This window comes from Bubalus bubalis, chromosome 9, assembly GCF_019923935.1.
Source record: "Bubalus bubalis isolate 160015118507 breed Murrah chromosome 9, NDDB_SH_1, whole genome shotgun sequence".
NCBI classification, from domain to species: Eukaryota; Metazoa; Chordata; class Mammalia; order Artiodactyla; family Bovidae; genus Bubalus; species Bubalus bubalis.
This window is the reverse complement of record NC_059165.1, coordinates 91418103-91432003: the sequence shown is the minus strand read 5'-3', so window position 1 is coordinate 91432003 and position 13901 is coordinate 91418103. Positions and strand designations below refer to the sequence as shown.

General features: G+C 53.7%; 1 protein-coding gene across 1 annotated transcript; it reads right to left on the bottom strand.

Moving 5' to 3' along the window:
• Positions 1-692: 692 nt before the first annotated feature.
• Positions 693-8579, bottom strand: SHD (Src homology 2 domain containing transforming protein D). Its single transcript, XM_006042515.4, has 6 exons — positions 7508-8579; positions 6171-6276; positions 5903-6091; positions 3941-4064; positions 2369-2488; positions 693-1081 (listed from the first exon to the last, which is right to left on the bottom strand). The coding sequence occupies exons 1-6, from the start codon at positions 7805-7807 to the stop codon at positions 895-897; spliced, it is 1026 nt and encodes a 341-aa protein (XP_006042577.1). The 5' UTR covers positions 7808-8579; the 3' UTR covers positions 693-894.
• Between the last annotated feature and the right edge of the window lie 5322 nt (positions 8580-13901).

Below are 13901 nucleotides of genomic sequence, written 5' to 3'. Positions count from 1 at the left end.
AGTGCTAGAGATTTGAGCCATTAGGGAGTCATCTGGGGGGTGCAGTCCTGGAGAACGACTCTGGTGAGGGAGCTTGAAAGCTTTCCCCCTCTAATCCTTGGAGGGTCATGTCCAATTAGCAGAGAAGTGATGTCCCTCACTTCCAAACAGTGCCTGGAACCGGAAGCACGCCCCCTCCCCAACTGGTGTCTACCCCCTCCCTAGGCAGGCTTGGACTTAGGGGGTGAGGGGGGAGATTGGGGCTTCCTGGCATTTGTCAGCCCCCCGGGGTCTCCTGCCCGACTGTCACCTTGAAGTGACACCAGCTGAGCCTGGCTCCCTTCCCCCACGTCTGCTGTTTCCATGGGGACAGATGTCCTTTTCGGCAGCGGCATCAGCCCGTGGCCACCGGCCCAGGATAGGAAGGAGGGGCGGGTTGGGGGCAGGGTTGGCCTGAGAGCCTCGCCCCCTCGGTTTCGCCATCTTTTTAATCAGCCGGTCTTTGCTATCTCCAGGTTTTATCTGCCTCCATACCGCTCTCTTCCTGCCTGTCAACAGCTCTCTGAATGTTGGTCCCTCCCTGTGAGCCATTCAGGCTCCAAGCCTGGCTCCACCCCCAAAACATGGAGCTGGGGATACTCTTCCCCTCCACGGGGCTGCCTCCCCTCTTCCTTCAGGGGCTGAGCTCCCCCTCCCAGAAAGAACACTTGAAATACACAATAACTTATTTATTTTCCAGGCCAGAGGAGGGGTTCCAGACACAGTTCTGGGCCCTAGAACCCAGAAGGGGGCCGAGCAGGGCCTGGAGGAGCAGAGGTCTCTCCATCCAGCCTCCCCCGGGACTGGAAAGACCTCCAATATTTGCAGCCAGTGATCTGGGGTCTCACAGCCCGGGTACAGGGCTGAGGCTCCAGGTCAGGGGGTCTGTGAGACCACCGGGTACAGGAGGGCCAGATGCTCGGCACCCTGCACGGGCAGTGGGCGGGAGCTATAATGGAGCACCAGCTCTGGCACACTGGGGAAAGGGCCGCTGTGCTGACCCAGCACGAACTGGTTCTCTCGGGTGCGCGCGAACTTCAGGTGCAGGAAGCCCTGGCTGCTCCTGGGGACAGGGGTCAGGTTAGAAGGGGTACCTAGCACTTCAGGCCCGCCCACACCCTCCAACCCTAAAGCCACTCCCTGGAGGGCCCTAGGAACCTGAGCCTGGCATCCCCAAATATTTCTGGTTAACAGCCACTTGGCATCAAGCTGTTGACTCGTTCCACACTGTGGGATGCCTTCTGCCCTTGTCCCTTGCGAAGACAGGCTGGAGTTCCTCCCAGTCGGAGGTCCCTCCCCAAGAACACATATGGCACTTTCTCTCCAAACCTCCTAATCCCTTGTGCTACCCATCCTGGTTACCCTCAATCAAGGGACCTCCACCTGCCCATCTTTGTTTGTTTGTTTGTTTGTTTGTTTTGCTTTTGGCTTTTCCATGAGGCTTGAAGGATCTTAGTTCCCTGATTATACCCTCACCCATGGAGTCCTAACCACTGGACTGCCAGCGAATTCCCTAGGGTCCCTTTCCTTTACGTCTCTGGTAGGTGAATGACATAGAACCTGGAAATGATTCTATCACCATCATTAGTATGAATTAAGCACTTCCTGTTTCCTGGGGATTCTTCTCAACACTTTTTCACCTTTCCCCCTCTTTTAATCGTAGTATTACAACAAACTGGATGCTATTATTGTCTTTGTTTCACAGATGAGGAAACCGAGGCCCAGAGAGGTTGAATGATTTAGCTGAGGTCACACAGCTAGGAAGTGGCAGAGGCAGGATATGAACCTACTTCCAAACCCTCTTCAATCTTGACCTTTTAGGAATCTCACACTCAGAAACCTGGTAGAATCTCAGGAGCGTTTTGTAATCAGACACACTTAGAATCTTAGGCAGAGAAGCACGTAGAACCAGGGTATCAAACTCAAACGTCTACAGGGCCACTGAGATTTTGGCCCTGGATCGACACAAATGGATATACTTTTAAACCTGGGAGGAGTCCAGAGGAAACTTGGACTAGTTTCCTAGTTCCTCATCTCACTGAAGTTCTAGATTTACTGTATGGCTTCCTCTCCATTGTCTTGCGTACCTCCAGTGACAGGGAGCTCATTCTTAGTAGGAACCATGCCGGTAGCCTCTCTGAAAGCCCTGCCTTCTGACCTAGAAGCTCTGCCCACGGCTCCCATAAGCCCCACCCACTGGCCTGAAAGCTCTGTCCATCCGCCCTGGAAATCCCACCCATCAGCTCCTGGAACCACACTCCTCTTCTCCAGCTGAGTTCAGTCAAAAGCTTGACAGTCGAAGGCATGCAGTCCTGTGACCCTCTGTCCCTCCAGAAGATTGGGGTCTCACCTGAGGGACAAGGAGCAGTCTTGGGGGCTGGTCTCACTGAGCCGCACAAGGTAGCTGCCTTCCTTGCAGAGCGACAGGAGGTTCTCGGCATCCGCCCGGCTCAGCAGGCCGTGGAACCACCTAGAGGGTGGGGACAGATGTCTCCTGAAGGCGATCCCCCTTCCAACACATCCTGGGGCTGGATGTAGGCACAGCTCATTCAAGGACTTGTGACATCCAGGCAAACAAGGGAGACAAATTCCCTTGGATTTCTCAAGAGGAACTTGGTTTTCAGGCAGACAAGGGTCTCTCTGGGAGGCAGGTAAACCCAGGTCCACCTGGAGCTGCTCCCTCCAATTCAACATGTTCCCTTGACTTAGATCTTTGCAGCCTCCCTCAGCTGAGTGCCCAGGTGTCCTCAACCCCTCCCTCCAACTTGCATCACTAGCACATCACTTTCAGGAGATTTGCTGCATCCTGTATCTCTTGAGAGTCCCTTGAACAGCAAGGAAATCAAACCAGTCAATGCTAAAGGAAATCAACCCTGAATATTCTTTGGAAGGACTGATGCTGAGCTGAAGTCCCAATACTTTGGCCACCTGATGCTAACAGCTGACTCATTGGAAAAGACCCTAATGCTGGGAAAGACTGAAGGCAGAAGAAGAGGACAGAGGATGAGATGGTTGGATGGCATCACCGATTCAATGGACATGAACTTGGGCAAACTCTGGGAGATGGTTCAGGACAGGGAAGCCTGGAGAGCTGCAGTCCATGGGGTCACAAAGAGTCTGACACGACTTTGCATCTGAACAACAGCAACATATCCCCACCTACCTGTACATTCTTTACATAATATTTTTCTTTAACATGCTCAAACAGAGGGAGCAAAGTGTCAAAGACCAATGAGCACCAAGAAGTTGTTTGTATTGAAAGAAAATACCCCATGCTTGTGTTAATTAGGTAATCCTGTACCACCCATCTAAGAGGTTTGGGAATGGCTGTGCTAAACACACCCTAGTACTCACAGGGCTGGGCACTCAAGGCTCAGGGAGTTCTTTGAGGAACATCTAGGCTAGAGGAACACAGAACACCCAGACTTTCACAGCTTGTGAGCTTCATTCCAGCCTAAAGTTGGAACCCCTTCAAAGTCTTGATCTTCCCACTTTCACCAAAAGATCTCTTGGGGGTGAGAATGATTTTTGTCTCTTCACTCTCAGGCTTATAAATCCCACCCAAGGAAAGAGAGGAAATCCCTATTCTGTGTGAGGCAGGCACTCTCTTGGAAGGGTTGAGCCCGAGCTTCAGAGAGGTTGAGTGACTTGCCCAAGGTCACGGAGCCAAAAATTACAGAGAAGGGATTTGAACCCAGAATCTGAGGCCAGAGGGAGTGGAGACACCTGCTCTTGCTTTGCACCGAGCTGGGTGTCTAGCACACACCAGGCGCTGTCACCCAGTGAAGATTAGTTGAAGAAATGAATGAAGTGAATGAATGCATCCAAGTTCCTCCAGCCCCCCTGGTCCGAGAAATCTGTGACTAGTATGGGGCAGGGAGGGATTCAACCCGGCTCTTCCATCTTCAGCTTCCTCACTTACGGCTGTTTTTCCAGGGGCAGGGCCGGGTCCACGCGCTCTGCAGGCTGGGGGCTTCTGGGCGGCGGTCTCCGGAGCTCCTTGGCTGAGCCCGAGGTTCTTTCCCAGTCTGGACTGTCAAACTGAACTGGAGGAGAAGGTTTAAAGAGAATATGGTTAAGTCCCGCCTATCTCAAGAGGGTGGGATAGGAACAAGCCAATGGAATTTGAGTAGGAAGGCCGTGCCAGCTTAGGGCAACCTATCAGAATCCAGAAGAGGAGGGGGTTGGGTTTAAGGTTGGGGGAGGACTGGTACACCAGCAACCAATTAGCCTTCAGAAGAAAGGGGTGTGGTCATTCCCGAATCTGGTGGCATGGAAGGGTGGCCAGTTCACTGAATGATAATCAGAGAGCAGGGGATGTGGCTAGAGGGGCAAGTGGGAATTCCACGAGATTTTGGCCAAGTCACAGAGAATGTAGAATGTGTTAGTCGCTCAATCGTGTCCAACTGTTTGCGATCCCACGGACTGTAGACCACCAGGCTCCTCTGTCCTTGGTATTCTTCAGGCAAGAATACTAGAGTGGGTTGCCATTTCCTTCACCAGAGGATCTTCCCGATCAGGGATCAAACCTAGGTCTCCCGCATTACAGGCAGATTCTCTCCCGTCTAAGCCACCAGGAAAGCCCAGAGCTAGACAACCGCCCCTGATATACAGACTGGTAGACTGAGGCACTAACTCCAATTTCCCTCACAATTATACAACTTCTTGGGCAGATTTGTGTTCGCATAACTCTTCCTGAAGTTTATTTCTTAAAGGTGACCTTGAAAGTGAAAAGTGGAAGTTGCTCAGTCGTGTCCGACTCTTTCTGACCCCCTGGACTTATACAGTCCATGGAATTCTCCAGGACAGAATACTGGAGTGGGTAGCCTTTCCCTTCTCCGGGGTATCTTCCCAACCCAGGAATCGAACCCAGGTCTCCCACATTGCAGGTGGATTCATTACCAGATGATCCACAAGGGAAGCCTTGCTGCTACTGCTACTGCTGCTAAGTCACTTCAGTCGTGTCCGACTCTGTGCGACCCCATAAACGGCAGCCCACCAGGCTCCCCCGTCTCTGGGATTCTCTAGGCAAGAACACTGGAGTGGGTTGCCATTTCCTTCTCCAATGCATGAAAGTGAAAGTGAAAGTGAAGTCGCTCAGTCGTGTCCGACTCTTAGCGACCCCATGGACTGCAGCCTACCAGGCTTCTCTGTCCGTGGGATTTTCCAGGCAAGAGTACTGGAGTGGGGTGCCATTGCTTTCTCCAAGGGAAGCCTTAGGTGACCTTATTATTCCTCTTTCTACAGAAGAGAAAATTGAGGTTCAGAGACTTGTCCAAGCTTACCCAACTCAGAAACTGACTCTAAGAAATGCTACTCTCTTCCCCAAAGCTCCTGTGTAATTGAGTACTTTAGCACTCAGTTTACAAGTGCTCTACTCAATAGGTACAAGTTAGAGAACTGAGACTCAGGGAGATAAAGTCATTTGCCCACATAAGAGACACAAACCCAGATCTAGTCCTGACACCAAAGCCTATTCCTGCACTGTAGTGAGCAGAATGAGTAGATTCCACTGCATTCGAAAAGGGGTTTCAGGGAATTTCCTGGTGGTCCAGTGGTTAAGACTTCATGCTTTCACTACCAAAGGCCTGGGTTCAATCCCTGGTCAGTGAACTAAGGTCCTGCAAGCCTTATGGCATAGTCAATAAAATAAGATAAAATAAAAATAAATAAATTAATTAAAGGGGTTTCAGTTTCCAAGGAAGATACAGGTTCTCCTGGAAAGAGAAACTTATGACTATCAGTCATTCACACTTTAGTGAGAATTAACAAACTACCAAAGTGACAAGTGATGGAGGTTTACTTTGTTAGTTGAAACAGGGGATATGACCAGAGCAGAAAATAGAGGGACACAGATCTTCAGAAATCAGGGTAAGAGAATCACCTGCAAACGCCTTGGAGATATGGTCTTTCTTCCACTCCCAGGGCTGGTCATACTCGTCTGCTGGCCGCTCATCTTCCTGGGGCAGCCGACTCTGTCGAGGTTTCTGCCCTGAAGGGGGCCCATCTCCCAGTTCTTGGTCCTGCTCCTCATAAGGGGTGTCATACAGCTGCACCCTCCTGCATGGCAGTTCTGGGAGGCCAAGGATACTGGTCAGCTCCCACTCCCACCTGGAAGCCTGTCACCTTCCCTCCAAGCCCTGCTAACTCACCACTCATGACCCGCTGGGCATCGTAGGGCTCCATGTAGCCATCATCCAGGGGTGGTGGATGGGGCTGGGCATCAAAGGGGTCCGAGTACTCAGTGTCGACTTTCGACTGGACAGAGAAAGGCAAGAGAGGGGGCCAAGGACTCAGGGGGACCAAGCCTAGCTCTGGGTACCCATGCTGTGCCCAGCATGGGTACAGTACACTTCTTGCCTGCTGTCTCTGATCTATCTGACACACCCTGTCCAAGCAAGTGGGGTTTTTTCCACCCACAAGTGTTTGCAAGTAGATCATCCCTTGCTCTCTTCCTCTGACCCCTACCTCCCTCCTTCAATCATTTTAATATTTATCAGGCACCAGTACTGTTCCAAAAGACTTCAAATATATTTACTGGTAGTACCAACACTCAGTAAGTACTTTATCCCCATTTTACAGATGAGGAAACCAAGGCACATACAGGGAAGTGACTTGCTCAGGGTCACACAGCTGATAAGTCAGAGGCAGGGTTTGATCCTAGGTGGTCTGCTTCCCTGAGTCCCTGCCTCCTCCTACCTTTCTCTGTGCCATTAACCACTACCAGGCAGGCTCCTCTGCCCATGGGATTTTCCAGGTGAGAATACTGGAGTGGGTTGTCATTTCCTTCTCCAGGGGATCTTCCTGACCCAGGGATGGAACCCAGATCTCCTGCATTGCAAGCAGATTCTTTACCATCTGAGCCACCAGAGAAGCCCCACTACCAGACACAGCCTCCCATAATTCCCCTTGAAGTCTTTTCTGTCTCTGCTGATGGTGTATGGTGGACCTTCTGATCATTTAGGAAAAATACTGAAAAAAAAAAATATGGGCATTGGAAGCAAGTCTGGTTCAAGTTCTAAACAAGCTAGAGCCATGTGACCTGGAGCCAGTCACTTTTCTTCTGTGAGCCTCAGTTTCCACTTCTGTAAAATGGGTGTAAGAGAGGAAGGGTGGAGAGGGGTGGTGAAGATGTTAAAGTGCCCCATAGGAAACCGACTCACTCAGATCTGTTTGAGGAAGATCCCTTCAGCTTCTAAGAGGAAGGGAAGCTGGGAGAAGGGATCCAGAAGGGGGAACTTAGGAAGCTGGAGGAAAGGGGTACAAAGCCAATGAGAGAGGGAGGCGGGCAACCAGTACTGTGAATTGAAAGGAGATAGACATCAAACTGCCAAGCAGGTGGGGGATTGGGGGAAGTGGGCTGGTGGCCTGGTCTGCCCCTGGGATAACACCTAAAGAAGCTCCCCAAAATCCAGGGTGGGGGTGCCAGACTTGGCCCTCCCCACCCAGTCTCCAGGGCCCACCCAGCTTAGGGGACTTAGCCACGCACCTCTTCCCTGGGGTTTCCCAGCAAGACCTTGGCTCTGGCAATGTCGACTGCCTCCACCTTGATGAGCCTGTGCTTTGGAGAGTCGTACTTCGCGTCTCCAGGGCCCTTGGAGTCCCCGGGCCCCGCGGAGGAATCGGGCTCTAGGCGGCTATCGGCGTCCTCGTAGGGGTCTTCAAAGTCCAGATCCTTCTGCTCGCGGTAGGCCCGCAGGATGTCGCTCTCGGTGTAGTCGGGGGTGGGCGGCTGCGGAGGGGGCCGCCGACCGCCAAAGCTCAGGTAGTCTCGGAGCCACTTGGCCATCTGAGCGCGTGTCACCCCAAACCTGGCCACTGTCAGCGGGGGACCCGCATGTCCTCTTCTGGGCCCTCTTCCTCGGCAGGGTCCCCAGGGAGAAGGTAGGAGGGGAAGGAGGAGGAGAAAGATCAGGTGTGCCCTTTGGCTGGGCTCAGAGGAGGGTGAAAAGGGGAGAAAAAGGAGGAGACAAGAGGAGGGAGGGGAAAGGAGGAGCAAAATTGCACCTTAGCCCAGCTCTGGAAGGACGGCGTGGGAAGCGGGCGTCGCGCGGGGCCCTGAACGCCGAGCGCGGGGTAGTCCGGCCGGAGCCAGGGGCATCCGCGGAAGCGCGCGGAGTTTCCGCGGGCAGAGCTGTCTCGTGCGCGGCGCGGCCACCCGCCGCCTCCTGGAAGCTCTGGAATCCCCCTCCTGGGAGCCGAGGGCGGGGACAGCGCCGCCAGCGGACACCCCCAGCCTTGGCTCAGCCCGGACGCCTGGGTTCTCAACGCAGCGGGCGGGCTCCCCGGGGGCGCGGGCGCCGCGCGCAAAGTTGGGCCGCGGGGACGATGACCCCGGTGGGGCGCATCCTTTGTTGCGCTCCTCGCCGCTCCGGGGGGAGTCCCAAGCCCGGGGTCCCCGGCCCCGCCGCCTCGATCCGGCCCGAGTCACGGGCACAAAGGGAAATAAAATCTCCTCCAATCCCCCTTCACGCTTTCGGAGAGACTTTCACCGCCGCCGCCGGCGCGCGACCGGGAGGTGGGACTTTGGGGAGGGGGCGCTCGGGCGGGCGGGCGCCCCAGTCCCTACCAGCCCCGGGCCGGGTCCAGGGCAGGGACGTCAAGGCTTCCCCGCCTCCCCCTCTGCGGGTTCCCCCGCCCCTCCCCTCCCCCTGCGCTCCCCTCCGAGGTGACTGAGACCTTCAGCTATTCTGGGGAGGCTGGAGAGCCGCTGCCCGCGGAGGGAGGGGGGTATGCGGAGCCGGAGTCGCTGGGGCCAAGGCCGCGGCGGCTGGACAGTGACCCGGAGGACCGAGGCTGGCAGGAGCGAGCGAGGAGCGCGGGAGGCGGGAACCCACAGGCGCTGACCTTGCTCTGCAGAGCAAGAGGTGCTGAGGTGGGGAAGACGAAGAGGAAGGCGAGGTGGAAATTGACCAGGAAAGGGGGTGGGCTGGACTTGACCGCGAAAAGGGGTGAAATTGACCAGCAGAGGGGGTGAGAGTGACCACTATTGAGGGTTGAAATTGAACCAGGGTCTGGCAGCGAAACTGACCAGGAGAATGGGGGTGTGGAAATTGTTTCAGAGGTCATTGGCTAAAACAGATATTGACGACGACCCCGGAGGAAGTGGTGGGGGGGACAGAAGGGAAGGGGTTCTGGCTTCCCCTCCCCCAAGAGGGCTTTCCTCTGTCCCCCTCTCCCCAGGGGACCCATTGTGGGATGGGGGAAGGGGTTGGGACAGCTGGCCAGGGGAAGGGAGATGGTATCAGTGCCTGGCGTGTGTCTTCAGCATCTGTCCCTTTGTGGCTTCTGGGGGTGGAGGGAGGGAGGGAGCAGAAATGGGGAAGGGGGGGTCTCGCCTGGTTTGGCTGCCTCTTGGCAGCTGCAGCTGTCTGGGGCCGAGGACACTGAGGGATTTGGGGGGAGTAAGAGAGCCCAGGGAGCTACTGACCAGTCCCAAAAGAAACACATTTTTTTCTTTTCCCATAGAGGGGCTTATTCAGGGACCCCTAATAGAAGAATAAGAGGGGTGGTCAGGAAGGATAGGACCTCAGGCTCCCTTCTCCAAGCCCCTTAGAGTGGGTGGGTGCCTGCAATTTGGAAGGGAGGGGAAATAGACTAACACTGCTATAGAGTTGCACCCCCTCCCTTCAGAATAGTGGGGCCAGGGCAATGTCTCCTGATTTGAAAAACGGGGCTTCTAATAGGAAACCCTCAGAGATCAGGGAAAGGATTGCCAGGAGGGAATGACTTATTTTTCACCCCCCGTGGGGAAACCGAGGGGAACAGAGAGGGGAGAGACACCTCACAGCTTAGTTCTGCGCAGGTGTCATGATATGGCCTGGCATGGAGTGGCATTCAATACCCTTCAGGTCTCTTCACGAAGTCAGAGATTCTCCATCTCCCCTGCACTGTTGGCCCCATTTGCCAGATGGGAAAACTGAGGTCCAGAGCCAGCAAGGCAAGGTCCCTCACAGCAGCAGGGGTGTCCGGATGCCCTCTCCTTCCCTTTCCTGCTTCGGCTGAGTTGTTGGACACAAACCTGTTGAATTCGGTCCTCCCCAATCTCCCCAAGAGCATTCACACCCCCCACCCCACCCCGCCCTCAGCATTCAGCGACGAGGCAGCATCCCTGGGGACTGCCAGGGAGCACATCGGGTAATTGTCCTGTTTTCTGTCAGCCGCAAGGCAATTCCCCGGCTCCAGGATGAGCTGTTGACAGATCTCATCAAATCCGAGTCCTCTCCCTGTCAGATAAATACACGACTTCTAAGGTATAAATATTTGAAAGGGGCCTTCTAATTACAGTGTGTGTCAGGAATAGCAATTAGGGGCCCTGGAGGCAGAATCAAACGGCGTTTGACTTCCCTGTGCTTTTGAGCTGGCTTCTCCTGGGGCTGCCCCAACTCCCACCACAGGAGCAGGGAGGGGGCTCGGGGAGGAGCCAGAGTCAGTGGATGAAGGGGAGAGCCGGCTAGGGGTCCCACAACCCTGTGGTAGTGTGACCTTGAATAGCCGCATAACCTCTTGGGTTTTGCCTTTCAATTAGGGGAATGGGGAGCAAGGGAGCCAAGCCAGGAGGCGGGCACTGTCTGGACAAAGGCAAGGAGGTGGGTGGTCTGGGGTCCTGGGCTGAGGGAGCTTCCCTTCCCCCAGTACTGAGTGTCTGAGAGATGGTTTCTCAGGGTCTCCTCTGAGGTGGCGCTCTGTTTCTGGAATCCCAGCCCATGTGACCTCGTGTTAAGTGATCTGGCTTTGTTTTCCTGTCTGTGAAATGGGACAACAGCCAGCCACTGTTGAGCGCTTACTGCCTCACACTGTTTTGGGTGCTTTAAAGATTTTGAGGTATAATTCACATACCCCACAATTTACCCAAACTATATTTCCGTGGGTTTTTAGTATGTTCACAAGGCTGTATCAGTAATTTCAGAATATTTTCATCACCCCCCAAAGAAATCTTCACCTTCAATTAGCAGTCACTTCTGGTTCTTCCCAGACTCCCCACCCCGCGCCCCCCTCCCAGTCCCTGGCAACCATCAACCCATTCTCTGTCTCTGGGGTTTGCCTGTTCTGCACATTTCATACAAATGGAATCACTGTGTGACCTTTTGTGTCTTGGCTTCTCTCACAGAGCATCACATTTTCAAAGTTCATCCAAATTATGGTGTACCCATGTTTCATTTCTTTTTATGACCAAATGATATTTCCTTGTATGGCGCACAGTAGGTGCTCAATATATGCTTACGGTGGCTGGGACATCAGGAAGAAGCAAGAGGAATCCCTGGCTGGGGGTCCCCGTATCTGCAGTGGGGATGGGAGCCAAGGCACTAGGGCAGGTTGGAACCAGGTTGGGGGTGACCCATGATGGGGCTTGAAACCTCCCGATCTGATGGAGGGGACGTCACCTCAACTTAGGGGCTCCTAGTCTGATAGGAGAGATGACCTCTGCCCTCAGAATCTCCTGGACACAGCCCTGCCTTTCTTAGTTCACAGTCTGATGGGAGAGACATGGTCCTGCACTGGGAAGCCCCCAGTCTGATGGAGGAGATATATGCATGTGTTAATAAGCTCCCAGTCTGAAGGGAGAGGCATAGTTCTGACTTAAGGAGCTTTCAGTCTGATGTAGGAGGCGTGATCCTGCCCTTTGAAGCACCCAGTCTGATGGGGGAAATATGTACTTGCTTTCAAGGGCTCTCAGTCTAATGGAGACATGGTCCTGCAGGGCCCATCTCCAACCTGATGAGGGAGGCACCGACCAGCCCCTGGAGGCTCCCAGTCTATAGGTCCTGGTGATCAAAGGTGTAGCCTCCGAGCCTTGCGGTTTCAAAGCCAGGTCCTGCCCCTCACCCACTCTGTGAAATGGGGAGCACGTGCCTGAGGGCATGGGCGTGTAGGGAGCTCGAGAAGCAGGAGGAAGCAGGAGCAGCCCCTTGTCTTTTTGTGGAGCCCAGGCTCAGGCAGGCGGGGGCTCCAGCAGAGCAGAGGCCACCCCCAAACCCCGGTCCCTCTGATGTGCTCCGGCAGCCAGGCAGCCCCCAGGGGAGTTGATGGAGGAGACTCCGGATGAGGCCTGACAGCTCCCAAGGACCAGATGACAGACATGGAGCTTGTGGGGAATGGGACTGTCAGCAGCAAGGGGGGAAGGGCAGGCTTGAGACTAAAAAGGGGGAGATGGTCTGGGGGAGGCAGGCTCAAGGCAAGCAGTGGGTGCAGGGTGAGGCCCTGGAAGGTCAGCACACAGGACAGACCCCAATGTGTTGCTATGCAATCCCTCTGCCCACTCTACCCTGGAAAACCCAGCAAGGCAATTGGGGGCTGAGAGCCAAACTGTTCCCAGGACACAGGTAGGAGAACAAAGTGTAAAGCCCTGCAGGAAAAATAAGAATGAAAGAAACAATTCCAGCACGGTGGAAAGGGGAGTGGGGACAGACAGCAGGCAGAAGCATGTGGTTTCCTGGGCCTCAATTTCCTCCTCAGTGAATGAGACACCCACTCTGGCCACACAGATTCAATCGACACCTACAAAATACAAGAATGGTCTCAGGTGCCAGGGACACACTCGTCAACACACAGACCCTTGCAAAGCCTGAGGGGTCTGCAGGTAGACCCTCGGGTGTTTCGGCCTCGCCCACCATGGGTGGCCCCCATGACCCCAGCCTCCTGGTGGTCGCACCCACGTGTGAGCAGCTCCCCTGGAACATGGGGGAGCGGTGCTGTGTGGCTGCTTCCAACCAGCAGAACATGGCAAGGGTGATGGGCTGTCACTTCTAGCAGACTCTTCTCCTTAGGAGGCCAGCCGTTGGAGAGGTCTATGCAGGCAGGGAACTGAGGGTGGCCTCTGGCTAAGAGTCTGTGAAAAGTGAATTCTGCCAACAACCACATGGGTGAGCTTGGAAGTGGATCCTTCCCCAGGCAGGCCTTCAGATGAAACCCCAACCCTGGCTAACATCTCAGCTGCATCTGTGATGGACTCTGAAGCCAAGAACCCAGTGAAACCACACCCAGATTCCTGTTGTTTAAGCTGCTAAATTTGGGGATCACTTGTTACACAGCATTAGGTAACCAATCCAGGGGGCCACTGGCAGTACACATAACTCCTAAGGTAGCCCCATCAGAACTTTCCTATCCTGCTTTAATTGCATCATGGTTAGCACCACCTCTACTATCATTTGTTTATCCTATTATGGTATGTGAGAGTACCTATTTTGACTTTGTAGGTCACAGAATCAGCCTTAACCACTCACCTCTGCCACCAGGGAGCAAAGGCAGTCATAGGTGACATGCACACAAATAGGTGTGTTGGTGTGCCAATAAAACTTTATTTACAAAGACAGGCCACAGGCCAGATTTAGCCTGTGGATTGTAGTTTGGCGACCTATGTTTTAGGATAAAGTTAGGTTAACAATAATACTAAGTAAATAATAGTAACGGACGGTGCACATACATGGCAAAAACTGCAGTGAATTGAGAGCAATGGGAGTTCCACAAAGTCTGAAAGAATCAAAATGAGGAATTTCCCTGGTAGTCCAGTGGTTAAGAATCTGCCTTCCAATGTAGGGTATGAGGGTCTGATCCCTGGTTGGGGAGCTAAGATCCCACATGCCACAGGGCAACTAAGCTCACACACCACAACCAAGACCTGATGCACCCAAATAAATAAATTTAAAAAAATGAGCCAGAGAGCTCCCAACCCACTATCTTTTCACAACTACTTAAGCTAGATGACTTATTCATTTTTTTCTATTTTATTTTTTAATTTTGGTCACACTGCGCAGTTTATGGGATCTTATTTCCCCAACCAGGGATTGAACCCAGGCCCTCAGCAGTGAAAGTACCGAGTGCTAACACTGGACCACCGCAGAAGTCCCTGGATGATTTGTTTTACCCAGAGCCTCTCAAAGGCC

Coding starts and splice junctions, on each gene's coding strand:
- SHD (XM_006042515.4), bottom strand. CDS start 7,807: ATGGCCAAGTGGCTCCGAGACTACCTGAGCTTTGGCGGTCGGCGGCCC. Junction 6,277..7,507: donor TGGGAAACCCCAGGGAAGAG/GTGCGTGGCTAA, acceptor TTCTCTGTCCAG/TCGAAAGTCGACACTGAGTA. Junction 6,092..6,170: donor TGCCCAGCGGGTCATGAGTG/GTGAGTTAGCAG, acceptor TTGGCCTCCCAG/AACTGCCATGCAGGAGGGTG.